This window comes from Quercus suber, unplaced genomic scaffold, assembly GCF_002906115.3.
Source record: "Quercus suber isolate HL8 unplaced genomic scaffold, Cork oak 2.0 scaffold_1026, whole genome shotgun sequence".
Classification (NCBI taxonomy): Eukaryota; Viridiplantae; Streptophyta; class Magnoliopsida; order Fagales; family Fagaceae; genus Quercus; species Quercus suber.
In genome coordinates this window covers 137,704-150,979 of record NW_027070437.1, presented here as the reverse complement: position 1 = coordinate 150,979, position 13,276 = coordinate 137,704, and the positions used below count along the sequence as shown (strand labels likewise).

The following is a 13,276-nucleotide window of genomic DNA, read 5'->3' as shown; positions in this document are numbered from 1 at the left end:
CAAAGTGCAGCATGCGTTTTGTGAAGTCAATAGAGTTGCAAACACGCTAGCTAAGCAAGGACGTGTAATGCAAGAGGATTTTGTCATCTTGGATATCTCCCCATATGATGTGATTTCTTCTTTTGTGTATTCTGATGCTAATGGGGAGAGCTTTTGTAGGCTTATTGCCACTAATTTAGCCATTTTGGCCTAGTTGAATGAAATTTCCTTTTAAACCAAAAAAAAAAAAAAAAAAAAAAACTATGAAAATGCATGTGTATAGCCTAAATTATTACCTGTAGGAGGGAGATTTGTCTCAGACCCTAACAAAGGAATTGTTCGCTTTGAGAATGGGCCGAGGAGACCGATGCGACCCTCACGAATTTGTCATTAGCTAAGTTAATATCATTCACAGTAATTCGAAAACTATTTGAACATTAGTCATAGATTAATGTCCTTTACCATGACAACCTTCTTAAGCACATTACGGAAATATCATTCTCTGTTTAAAAAGCTACAAGTCATGACTTAGAAGATATGGGATATCTAATTATAGGAGAAAATACACCTGTTACAGGGGTATGTTTCTCTTCTCTCACAGCTGTTGGGACCCACCAGCTTGTAAAAGGGAAGAAACATACCCCGTAACAGGGTGATAAAACTCGAAGGCAGCACAAAAGACAACTTTGGTCCATCATGCCTATGCACAAACGAAAAAAGGCAATTGGTTTTACTAGCAAAATCATTCGGATGGCCCAAAAATATTCGTTTGTGTGTTTTCGGTTCATAGGTTTCCACGACTGCCACGTTTATTATCCACTTCCAAATTTTGGACCAAACCTCCATGTCCCATGTGAAAACTCCCTCACTACACCTATCACTTCCCACTTTAAAACCCAGTACGTATCTGATCTGATCCCCTTCTTTTGGTACTTGCAATCTTACTTCAATGGCATCCTTGTCTAGAATTGTTCTCAAGGACTGTAAGTTAGGGACATATGACGCTGTGTACAGACCAAGCTCTTCTTTTCCTGCTAGGAAGCTGCAAACTTATCTGGGTATGTTTTATTATTATTTTTGCTTGTTTACTATTGTTTGCTTCATTGTACTATTGCTTATTTGCTTGGGTGGCACATGGGTTTCCAATTTTTTTGATTTGTTGTTTGGAAATTTTGGCATTTTGGGGAGTGAAAATTGCCTTCTTTTGAGCTTTTCCGTTTGTTGTTAGTTGTGGCACTTAGTTGCTCTGAGCACCAACTAAAATTCTTGTTTTTGTTGTTTTAATGATTTGAGATTTTAGATGTAAGAGATGGCTTTCCTGTAGCTAAGAATGGAAGATGTTGCACAATCCGGAACAGGCCATGGAGTCCAATAGTTGCTTTTACACCCCCTTCTTTGATCGTTCAGACTTCAAGGTATCCATTAAAACCATGGGCGTGTTTGTGTGTGTGCGTGTGTGTGTTGGTGGGTTCAATCAAATTGATGCTTGCATCAAGGAAATGAGCATATACATGTTTAATGTAGTAATTACAAATGTATGATTAATATCGCATGCTGAAGTGGAAGAACCTAGTTAATCGATTTGGGAATCAAAATCTTATCTTTCTTCACTAAAAGTAAGATGGGGATAAGTTGTATTCTTGATGTATGCCAATCAAATGAAATTAAAATATCTAATCCTGGGAGAGCATCTTTTGTACTCTCTGGCTTTGTTGTTGCATCTGTGCATTCTTAATATTTTGTGATAATATTTTGTTAAATCCTACAATTAGGAACTCCCAAGTTTTATGCAAGCCTGCAACAAATGTATCTGGGGATTTTCCTAGTGGCACCCCTAGCGGAATGAGTCCGTATGAGAGAGTAATTGAAACTTTGACAACTCTTTTTCCTGTGTGGGTATGTGTCACATATCTTAAGCACAACTTCCTGTAGGGATGGCGTACTTTTGTTTATCAACGTTTTTAAGTATCACACTTTTCATATTTTATGTGCATTTTAAAGATTTATTTCCTAAGGACTACTTTTAAATCCAAATCTACTTACCTGAACAGGTCATATTGGGCACCATTATTGGCATCTCCAAGCCTGCTGCTGTAATATCATACCCTTTTTCTGCTGCTTTGATGGATGAGAAATCAAGTGTTGGTTGATTAGCTGAATTTGGGTTCTTCCTACAGGTAACATGGTTGCAGACAGACCTTTTTACACTTGGCCTAGGTTTCCTCATGCTTTCAATGGGATTGACATTAACATTCGAGGATTTCAGACGTTGTATGCGGAATCCATGGACTGTAAGGATTAATTTGTTTACTTTGTCAATTTGATCTCTTTCTTGTTTCACCTGTGTAAGATTATTGTTTTAATGTTGCAGGTGGGTGTAGGATTTCTTGCTCAATACCTGATTAAGCCCATGTTGGGTTTTGTCATTGCATTGGTACTAAAATTTATAGTATTTGATTTTTAGCTGCTTGTTCAGTTCTGTATGTTTTTAAAATTTGTCCTTCAGTTCCTTAAAATCATAATAACTAGACACAAAAACATTGCATTTATCAAATTGAGTCCCTTTTATCCTGAGAAAAAGAAAACATCTTAGAGAGAAAAGGGAGCCCCTTCCAGGAGGGGGCATGTGGGACAGAGGTGAAGGATGTTGGATCACCTAAATTATCTTTCAGGTAGAAACTGTAACGTATTTTGGATTGTGTAATTTGGAAAAACAACTCCTCCTAGTGTTATATGTATTAAAATAACCTTGGTAATTAACATTTATCTCTATGATTTTCAGACTCTAAAACTTTCTGCACCTCTTGCAACCGGTCTTATTTTGGTCTCATGCTGCCCAGGAGGTCAGGCATCAAATGTTGCAACATACATATCTAAGGGAAATGTGGCACTTTCAGTTCTCATGACAACGTAAGCTCAACTTGATCAAATGCTTTCTCAGCCTGAGCAGACTGGCAAGTTTTTGCTGCTCATGGGTTTTTTTGCTTATATTTTGTTGTACTCATTCACAACATTGGCTATAGTACTGAACCTTTAAATATATCTATACTACTTGGTGTCACTGAGTTGGAAAAACTCAAGATACTGGGACTGAGTATGGTTCGTTACTTATTTATTAATTTAAACTCTTTTTCCCAGAAGTATGCTATAAATTTGTCTTCTGACATATTAAAATATTAAAGGTATCAGCGCCTTTTTTACTGAAATGTTTTGTTGATGAGCATTGATACAAGTGATCCAAGTGGATGTGTCAGTCCAACAAGTTTTTAAAAAATTCGGTATAGTTTCTTGTTTTTCTTTGGCAGAGTTTGGACATCTTGAACTTCAGTAAAAATTCTGAGTTATTTGTCTTCCTTAAAAGACATACTTGTAACTAAAATTTGTAATTTATTGAGTAATTTGATATAAATCCTATAATATAATTTTCTGAGCACAAGAGAGAAATTGGTACAGATGAAACTGGCTAGAGCTTGATTGTATGGATATACATGGCAGATCAAAGTTAGACACAGTGTTTTAATTTATATCAGACAGTGCTTTTGGGAATAGGAAAAATAATGGCATGTCCCTTTACTAATAATGAAAAACACATTATTAAATAACTTCTGTTCCTAGCATGATGACTTCATCATAGCACATTTGTGACAGGGAAAAATAAATTATATTGAGCACACTTTTGAACGTGAAGATTAAAACACACGGTGAAGGATATTCATGGTGGAAATCTCCAATATACTTCTTTAGTGCTCAATTTATATGGTTGTTACTTTAGCAGTATAACATTAAACAAGCAACAGTTACATAGGTGAATGGGTTGAAGTTATATTGTCATAAAGAAAAAAGTAATTTTGGCTTCCACCATAGTGAAATAATTTCTAGATCAAAGGAGCATAGTCTCCTAATTCATATCAATGTTATTTATAGTATATGAGAGTACTTTAAGTTCATAATCATTTTCGACTTTGTGTAGGTGTTCAACTATAGGAGCTATTATTATGACACCACTCCTCACTAAGCTTCTTGCTGGCCAGCTAGTTCCAGTTGATGCTGCAGTAAGTTCAGATGTAATTGATAATTACCTTAATAAATTTTCCTTGAATTTGTGTGATATATCCTTTATTGTCTTGGTCACATGGATATCTCTCCAGAGTGCAAACTGCTGCTATTACTGTACGAGGCTGATGCAGAACCACCTTGTGGTTTCCAATTCTTATGACCCTCTTTCATATTTGTTTGCTTTGCTATAAGATCCTACCAAACTGCATGCAATGTCCTTCCAAATAGCTGTTTGATGGACCTGTCCTTAAAGATTATCAGTCATATTCATTATAAATTTTGAAAATATATGTAAATGAAACAAGGTTCACCGTCATCCTCAGCTGATCATTAATTTGTGAAGTATATAGGGCGGAAGCCATTTAAAGATATGTAGTCGCTATTTACTGCTTACTAACAGGTCTAAGAATTTCTTGTAATTACCCACATATAGAAACTTATCTTGGGTTTTGGTGTTCCTCAATCTTTGCAGGGTCTGGCAATCAGTACTTTTCAGGTTGTTTTAGTGCCAACAATAATTGGAGGTAACTAAAAGGTGTATAAAATTTTTATTCATTGAAATTAGTTGCATACAAAATTTTCTAATTTTCTAATACAGATTATAGAGGTTAATAAATCTGCATATATATAATTTAGTTTCTACTCTTTGTGGCAGTGTTGGCAAATGAATACTTCCCCAAATTCACTTCTAAAATAGTGACAGTGACACCTTTAATTGGAGTTATTCTCACCACCCTTCTTTGTGCCAGCCCTGTAAGTTCTCCAAATAATCAGGAAATGATTTATCATTTTTTACAGCTTTTGCATTAAATTTCGGTATTCTGTTGATGGTTACTTCACATGGAGGGAACTCACTTTGATATCTTATGACTTTTAAGATCGGGCAAGTTTCAGATGTCTTGAAAACTCAAGGAGCACAACTAGTACTGCCAGTGGCCATCCTCCATATTGCTGCATTTGCTCTTGGTTATTGGATTTCAAAAATATCATTTGGCGAATCCACTTCTCGTACTATATCTATAGAATGCGGGATGCAGGTCAATATCTTCTCCATGAATCTTTTTCTACCGATTTTCCTTATGATCTTCACCATTAATACAATGATAGTCTATATGAAAATTTTTGGCAGTCATATTTTGTCACCCCCCCCCCCTCTCCCCACCCCCCAAAAAAAAACCCAAAAAAAAAAAAAAAATATATATATATATATATCAGAAATCAGAGTCTAGAAAAATAGAAAATAAGATAAAGTGAAAAGGATGCTTTGCCATGTTTTGGTGGGCGAGAATTGTTAAATTACCAATTGTCCTAAAAGCTTAAACTATTGGGATATAGTAAATTTAACCACATACTTCTAACAGGAATCTTTGCCTTGCTGCTAAAATGATTCTTAAACTAGAGATATGTATGTGCCAAATGTGAAGGTTCTTCATGTGCCTATGCAGGCTAAATTGGTGAATTGTTTAAATTAATTGTATCAGAAAAACAGAATTGGGAAAAATGATTTCATCGATTAAGTTACAGAGTACATCATATATATACAACCATATAACAGAAATACCCACCAAAGCTACAAACAGAAAAACAGAAACAAACTAAGTACTTCTAACACGCGTGGCAAATGTGATTACTAAAACAGAATATACATAAAGGTATACTACAAGTCGTTCTATCAACAAATAACTAAGACTAAGTCTAAGCTACTGTCCTTTTATTTCCTTCATTATTTCACAGTTTCCAGGTTCTTCTTTATCTGCAAGTTCTTCTTCAGTCACTTTGTTTCTTTCATGAACTTGATAAATTGCTCAACATCAAATAATCTCAGACCAATAAAGAATAAGAATAGACGTATTGAAGAGCCTAAGTGCCCCATTTTATGTGTAAATTGCTGCATCCATAATGATGCTTAATGCTATATGCAGCCAAGTCATCTAGAATCAATTCAAATGGTGCCCTTGGTTATGCTCATCTAGTGTTGTTTGCATGGAGTTTTTTTTTTTTTTTTTCCCTTAATTTTTTTCATGGGTTTCCTGCTTCCCATCATGTGTGTTTGTGTGGAGAGAGAGAGAGAGAGAGAGAGAGGGGGAGAGAGCGAGAGAGTAGGAGGCACTAAAATCTTCAAATGATTGACTAAACATTACTTTGCTTGGAAGTTGCTAAAGAATGTTCTTAAGGTGCCTAAAGATAGTAGTTTTACAAGTGAAATTCCTATATCTAATTGAGTATAATAAAAACTCTCACAATGCCAACAAATCTATCACCAGCTTATACCTATCAAAAAAAAAAAAAAAATCATATCACCAGCTTATGACTCTCATGTGTTGCACAACTAGTAACTAGTAAGTACTACATAATATTTGTGCATTATAATGCTATTTATTCTTTCATTCATATCTGCAGAGCTCTGCACTTGGGTTTTTGCTTGCCCAGAAGCATTTTACAAACCCCCTTGTTGCTGTCCCTTCTGCTGTTAGCGTTGTTTGCATGGCGGTAAGTGTCTTTCTTCCACTTGCTCAAACTTACTATTTTGAGTATTTTCATTCTCTGCAGGCCCTTGGATTAGTATTCCTTTTTATGAATTTACTGCTGACAATCTTATTGATTCAAACATTCTCCTTTACAGCTTGGTGGCAGTGGTCTTGCAGTCTTTTGGAGGAACAGTCCAATACCTGTTGATGACAAGGATGACTTCAAGGAATGAGAAGTCTTGGGCCCTTTTTTTTTTTTTTATTGGCTTTTTCTAAATTTTGCTAGTTTGAAGGGATATTTTTTCTGGTCTTCTTAATATAGGGTTCTTATTGAGCATACATTGTGACAACCTCATTTGGCAATTTCAGGGGACTTCGAATTTTTTTTTCCCCCATAGTTTTTCTATGTCATAAGCATTTACACTGAGCTGGACTTTTTTTGTTTCATTACAAAAAGGAATAGAAAATTTTATTCGTCTGAGTAACACAAATATATTTCCAGCTTCCTGTATGGTTCCATCATTTTTATTTGGAAATTGCAAATCTGAATAGGTTAACGAAAGAGACTGAAGCTCAGTGATTATTAATGGCATTGAGATTCTTGCATAAATCATGCTTCTCTGGCAAAATCCCGGTGTCCGGCAATGTGATTTATGTCACATTTGGATCCTCTCGTTCATGGAAATACCATGATTCATGTTGGCAATCCAAATCTGATGCATGTCATCCCAGTTTGGGAGTTGCACGATTTAGTGCCAGGGACATCTCTTGATTTTTATTTTTATTTTTATAAGAAGAAATAAGTATATTCAAGAAGCTACCTTATACAAAAGAGCATAAGGCAGACCAAAGATTACAGAAAGTATAAAAACAAAAAAACAAAAACAAAAAACAGAGAAAGAAACTAATTACAAAGGAGAGATCTAAGGAACAAAGGGAGAGAAACACTAGAAGTGCGTCCCCAAGCCCTAGACCAGTTAAAAAGGGGACCACTGAAAGAAGCAAGCAACTGATCTCTAAAACTTTCCATGTCCTCAAAAGTCTGCCAATTACACTCCTTCCAAATACACTACATTAAACACAACAGAACTAAATTCCAAATGTTAGATGAGTGCTTTCTGAACTAGTTCCACCAACCAAAAAGAGTATCTGCAATCGATCTTAACAAGACTCATGAAATCCCAAAAGATCTCTTAATTTTTGGGGGGAAAAAGTTTACCAACAAACAAATTTAAATTCCTTCAATCCACTACAAGTTGGTTGAGAAGATAGTCCACGAATCTTTTTATTCATATGATTTTTTCAATGACTTGGGTGACCTTTTATTTTTATTTTTATAATCAATATATTGTGTGAGTTGTTTAAATAATATACATGAATAGTCTTATGCATTGTCATGTAATAAGTTGGAAAAGATTCCTCCTAACTGGCTTGGAGAAAAATTAGTGTCCAATAATTCATTTTGTACCCTGGAAGTGTAAATGGCTTAAGGCTTAAGATGCAAGTGCCACACATACATGGCAGAGCAACTTGGTCAATGAGTTCTAAGCAATTTCTATGCTATTGAATGTATCTTGAATTTATGTTCGCATTGTTTCAATGGAAAATTCTTTTATGTTTGATACGATTAAAAGCACAAATTAACATAAAAATTATACCCAATAGACCAAAAAATATGTTTTTCCCAATAGCACAACTAGTAAAGTTTTGTATGGTTGAATAAGAGATTTAGGGTCCAATTCCTACCTACAAGAAAACCAATTGGATTCTTGGTTTGATGATAAACAACTATTATCAAAATCGGGTGCTATAGGTTGAAACTATCTAAAAAAATAAATAAATAAATAATATCCCAATAATGGTTTCTTTATCTCTACCGCCTCTCTCTCACTCTCTCTCCACCAGGGTTGGCTCAACAACTTTAAGGGCCTTAGACAAAAATTTTAAGTGAGACCTTTTTTATATTTAAATATTAATCAAATAATATATATTGAATTTTTTTATTTAAAATCCATTTTTCTTACTTTTTGATACACATCAAATTATGAATTGGTATGATAATTTATAAAGTAAGAAAACGTGTTGTCCTATGACTGTGGGTTGTGCAGCCTGTGCAGTGTGCTACTGTGCAGTGTGCAACTGTGTAGCCTGTGCTACTATGCTGTGTGCAACTATGCAAATGTCCTGCCTGTCCTATGGCTATAGGCAAAAAACATGCTCTCTTATGACTCCTATCAATCAATCATGCAGTGAAATAAACTAAAAAAAAAAAATTAATTGAATAAATAGCAAACTCCTAATCTTAATTTTCGAAAAGGTAGAAAGGGGGAGAAGATTACCTCTGGTATGCCCACAGCCCACATTGCCCCTTTTCAATTTTGAATTTACTGTGAATTGAAGGGAATCAACAAAGAAAGATTTCAAGCTAAACTGAGTTTATAGAAAAAGATCAAGAATCAAGATGAAGAAAATAAATGTAAGAATATAGATGGAGAGGCAGAGAGATAAAGAGATGAGAGATTTTTCTTTTGTTTTTGAAATTTATAATCTCTATTTTAACATATTTCAAGACAATTACGTTGTATTATTAATGAATTTATCTGATATTAATTTTGATTTTAGCATATTTTAAGAATGAGTTAATAAATTTGTCCCCTAAAATTTAATTTTGTTAGCTGAAGTTTGACTATTTTTGTTTTTTCCTTTTTAATCTTCAGCATTTTAGGATACAATGGGACATTTTTAATGCATTTTATTGACCAATAAAAGTACTTACATTTTTTTAATTAAAATATATGGATAAATATATTATATATATATAATTTTTTTTTACAAGTGGGGGCCTTCTTTTATTTGGGGGCCTTAGATAATTGCATCAATTGTATCACCTATTGAGTCGGTCTTGCTCTCCACAAAACCATTGACCAACTGTTATTTTTTTTTTTCTTTCTTAAATGACATTTTTTGCTCACAAGCTAATCACTTTCTCAAATAGTTTTTCATGTAGACTTTAAATTAAGATATGTTTACCCATTTAAGGTCTTTAAATGGCCCCAAAAGGAAAATACTTTCTTGTTTGAGATATGTTTAAAGCTTTTTATTATAATATTATTTTGAAATTATTAGAAATATCAATGATTTTCCTTGCAAATCTAACAACTAAAAATTGTTTGCTTCGTTTTAGAATCACAACCAAGCACACAAAAACAAGTGAATTTTCTAAAAAATAAGCCCTTTTTCTCAAAAGTATTTTCATCAAAGCAAACAAATTATCAACTGACTTAATTTTAGGCTTTTTAACATATATTCACTCACTCTTGATATAGAAGATAAGGGCCAAAGTTTAAATCCCTAAAAAATAACTTTATAATCATACACTTAAATTAGATTAAATTAAAATTTTTATCTTCGAAAAAAAAAAACATATATTCGCCCATTGGCCGCCACAAAGATTAATAGACCAATAGATAGAGGCGTTCACAGATCGATTTGAATTAAATTTGGTGTCAACCCGCTACTCGACTGGATTCTTTCGAGTAGGGAAGTCTCAAGTCTCTCACCAGCCGACACCTGACAAACTGCATCTCACTTTCTGGTGGGCAATCAGGTGTTGATGGATGGGATAATGGGTTAGCCTTTTCACAAAATCCAAACCCAACAAATTAAAACACTAAACCTAATACAAGAAAAATCTCATCAACATAAAATCTCATATAAAACCCAACAAAAAAGTATAAATTTGATGTCAAAACATAAATCCAACTAAATCAGAAAAATCTCACAAACAACTACGCTGCTAGTCTGCTACACTACGCTACCAAATTGAGGTCCTCATCATAGATTTTGCAAACTCATATACAATAGTTCCTCTGTTTTATTTTTATTTATTTATCATTATTATTTTTGCTTCTTTTTTCTTAGTACATAAAGGAATAGATCCGATTTCAACCAGCCACTGGTTAATGACTCAAAAGTTACACGTAAGTCCACTGACAGTGGTTGAGGTGTAAGGGAACTCATCATAGCTCATAAGAGACAGAGATGAAGTCTATGCCATGTTACTAGCAGAGCAAAAAGGCGTTGCCATTTTGGTTAATATTCCTTAATTTGCAAAGGTTCATGCCATTTTGGTTAATCTATGATGATATGCCATTTGAGCAAAAAGGCAAAACAAAAGCCCCTCTTAATCTCATTCTTCTTTAGATAGACATAGGAATGGAAGTTCATAATTAAAACTATGATACCTTAAAAATGAAAAATAAATTTCATCTCCTCTTTGCACGACATTGCGAGAGCCTTAAAGTCTTAACACATAGACCACTTTATTGCAGTTAGGCCCCACTCTTGCTAGAAAGAACCAAAGGAAGATTGATAGTGGAAGCATGATAAATTTTATAACTTTTTTTCATAATTTATTGGAGGCTATAATTATAATTAGTATAACATTATTTTTATATGGATTCATTATACATTACTTTTTTATACGCTAATTATAGCCAGCCAACTTTTTAGTTATAGAAAATATTTATAAATTCTTCTTTTTGTAAAGAGATTATTGATGATAAAAAGTTATATTTCTGCTATTACTTTTACTAAAAAAAAAAGAATTATATATATATAAGCTCAATTAGTGTGAAAACACCAATGATTATTCAGACCCCAAATTAAAAATTATGACTAGATTGTTTTTACTCTAAATTATCAAAGTGCAGAACAAGAGTAAATGAACACAATAAACCGGTAACATTACTCTAAGCCATATTCAACCACAATGAACAATAAAAGACAAGCTTAAAGAGTAGGGAAGAGAGATGCAAACACAATATAACACCAAGACATGTTATCAAAGAGGAAACCGAAGAATTCGGCGAAAAACCCCTCTACAACCCTCTAAGTCGAAATCGATCCTCTTGCTACTTCTCGGAATCTTGTCTTCACTAGCTTTCCAGATCCTACAATTTAGCCTGGTTGCATTTACCACTAAATGGCTCATTCCAATGCTTCCCAAAGGCACCAAAACTTGACTTAACACTCAGATTGGGTGAGGTAAGTGTTTAAGCTATAAACCTCTCAATGATGTAGAGATAGAGAGGTAGGAATAGAGAAAAACCAAGAAAAAATGTGTAGATGATTGTAGATATAACAATTTCTAACTCTCAAGCGTTTTTGCTAGGGTTTTCTTTCTGAAAAACACTCATTACATTTTGTGGGTAATGAGGGTATATATAGTGTGGGTAAAGAATTTGGTAAAACACTTTTTCTTTTTGCCAAACAGAGGGTTTCACAAGTACCTCGCAAGATGGTCTTTCTCGCAAAGTACTCTCTAATTTGACAGTCTAGCATGACTCTTTAGCTTCTAATCATGTGCTTCACACTTGGCTTTTCATGGGTTACTCTTCTCGCGAGCTAGTCCTGAACTGCACTGATTCTTCTTTGACGCTTGATTTTTCATCAATCTCTCATACTAATCCCTTACAAATAAACTCACATAAATACAAAGAAATGATTAAAGAAATTACAATCAAATTTGGCACGGAATTAAAGCCAACAAAAGCTAATTGAAAATCACAACTTTACATATACAATGATATTTGTATCACAACCACCATCTGCATTCAATTCGCATACTAAACCTATCACTAAGGGACTTCTTTATTTGTGCATAACACCATTAGATCAAAGTATAAGAATATGGTGTAACAAATATATGTATGTCTCTTTCACATAGAGATGAGCCTTACCCTTGTAAAATCCACTTTATATAAGAGGGGCATCCCATATATCTTGTTACGCCATATTCTTTTTCTATTGATACAGCCAATACAATCACCACCCGTACCTTAGTTACTAATAGAGTTGCACGTCCACATACGCAGCTTTGCTTCTTACTAAACATAGGCTTGGGAATTGGGAATATATTAATTTTTGGGGTAGTTGATTTTTGTCTTCAAGTTCAAGATGCTAAAATATTGAAGTGACTCACAAGACCTTCACAAAAGGAAGGAGTAATCTCATGAGACTTAATCTTTCACAACATTTGAGACCTACACATGTGAGAAAGATATCGTAAAGACTCGCCAGACCCTTGGAACACAACATGCAATGGTACCAGTTTATAATTGAGATTGGAAAATAACTCTGACCACGAAGTCAATGATTTAAAGAGGTCTTCGCATGGTACCAGCAGTTAATGTATCCTTTTAATTCCAACCACAAGTAACATTGCCATTACCAAACCTATTACTGCTCACTGCCTGCTTTTTCCACAATGGCATTACTCTAATTATTGGCAAATGCGCTTCACTCCTCACCAATCAATACGAAACTGAAGCATAATTTTATAAATATCTAGATTCTACAGAAGCATAAATTATTAGTATTACAAGTTGGTATTTGCCTAAACAAATTAATATTGAAAAATATGATAGAAACTGGCTCTAGATTAGGATAAGTCACGCTTGACACGCAAGAACAGGTTAAAAGGAGGAATGGAATAGTTTGAAAAAAAGAATTGAAATGAGTGACACACTACCACGTCACAAAGCCACCTTTTAATGCCACTTGGGCTTCTAAATGGATGGCACCTTGAATCATATTCCAGATAAACCAAACCAAATTCTGAGTTCTGACCATTTAGACTAGTTTTCTAACAAGTAGGCTAATTTAATATTAACTGCAAAAGTTGGATCGGTGTGGTTATTAGAATATTAATTTATTAAATGCCATGATTATGAAACTTACAAAATAGTCTTTGGGATCTCCAAAATGGCCTT

General features: G+C 34.1%; 1 protein-coding gene across 4 annotated transcripts; it reads left to right on the top strand.

Moving 5' to 3' along the window:
• The first annotated feature begins 305 nt into the window (after positions 1 to 305).
• On the top strand, positions 306 to 7,008 carry LOC112006112 (sodium/pyruvate cotransporter BASS2, chloroplastic). Of its 4 annotated transcripts, none has more exons than XM_024038412.2 (13): positions 306 to 1,037; positions 1,273 to 1,394; positions 1,752 to 1,875; positions 2,031 to 2,072; positions 2,157 to 2,270; positions 2,351 to 2,413; positions 2,762 to 2,889; positions 3,950 to 4,043; positions 4,508 to 4,559; positions 4,691 to 4,788; positions 4,914 to 5,072; positions 6,436 to 6,525; positions 6,659 to 7,008. In XM_024038412.2, the coding sequence occupies exons 1-13, from the start codon at positions 978 to 980 to the stop codon at positions 6,734 to 6,736; spliced, it is 1,224 nt and encodes a 407-aa protein (XP_023894180.1). In that variant the 5' UTR covers positions 306 to 977; the 3' UTR covers positions 6,737 to 7,008. The 4 variants fall into 4 exon arrangements, with proteins under 4 accessions (XP_023894180.1, XP_065625014.1, XP_023894177.1 ...); XM_065768942.1 differs by having other exon boundaries at positions 307 to 1,037; positions 1,304 to 1,394; XM_024038409.2 differs by having other exon boundaries at positions 311 to 1,037; positions 1,280 to 1,394.
• The last annotated feature ends 6,268 nt before the right edge of the window (positions 7,009 to 13,276 follow it).

Bases quoted from the DNA above. Each gene is read 5' to 3' on its own strand.
- LOC112006112 (XM_024038409.2), top strand. From the start codon at position 929: ATGGCATCCTTGTCTAGAATTGTTCTCAAGGACTGTAAGTTAGGGACA. The intron at 4,789-4,913 runs GTAAGTTCTCCA...ATGACTTTTAAG, and splicing joins CCCTTCTTTGTGCCAGCCCT to ATCGGGCAAGTTTCAGATGT. The intron at 5,073-6,435 runs GTCAATATCTTC...TCATATCTGCAG, and splicing joins CTATAGAATGCGGGATGCAG to AGCTCTGCACTTGGGTTTTT.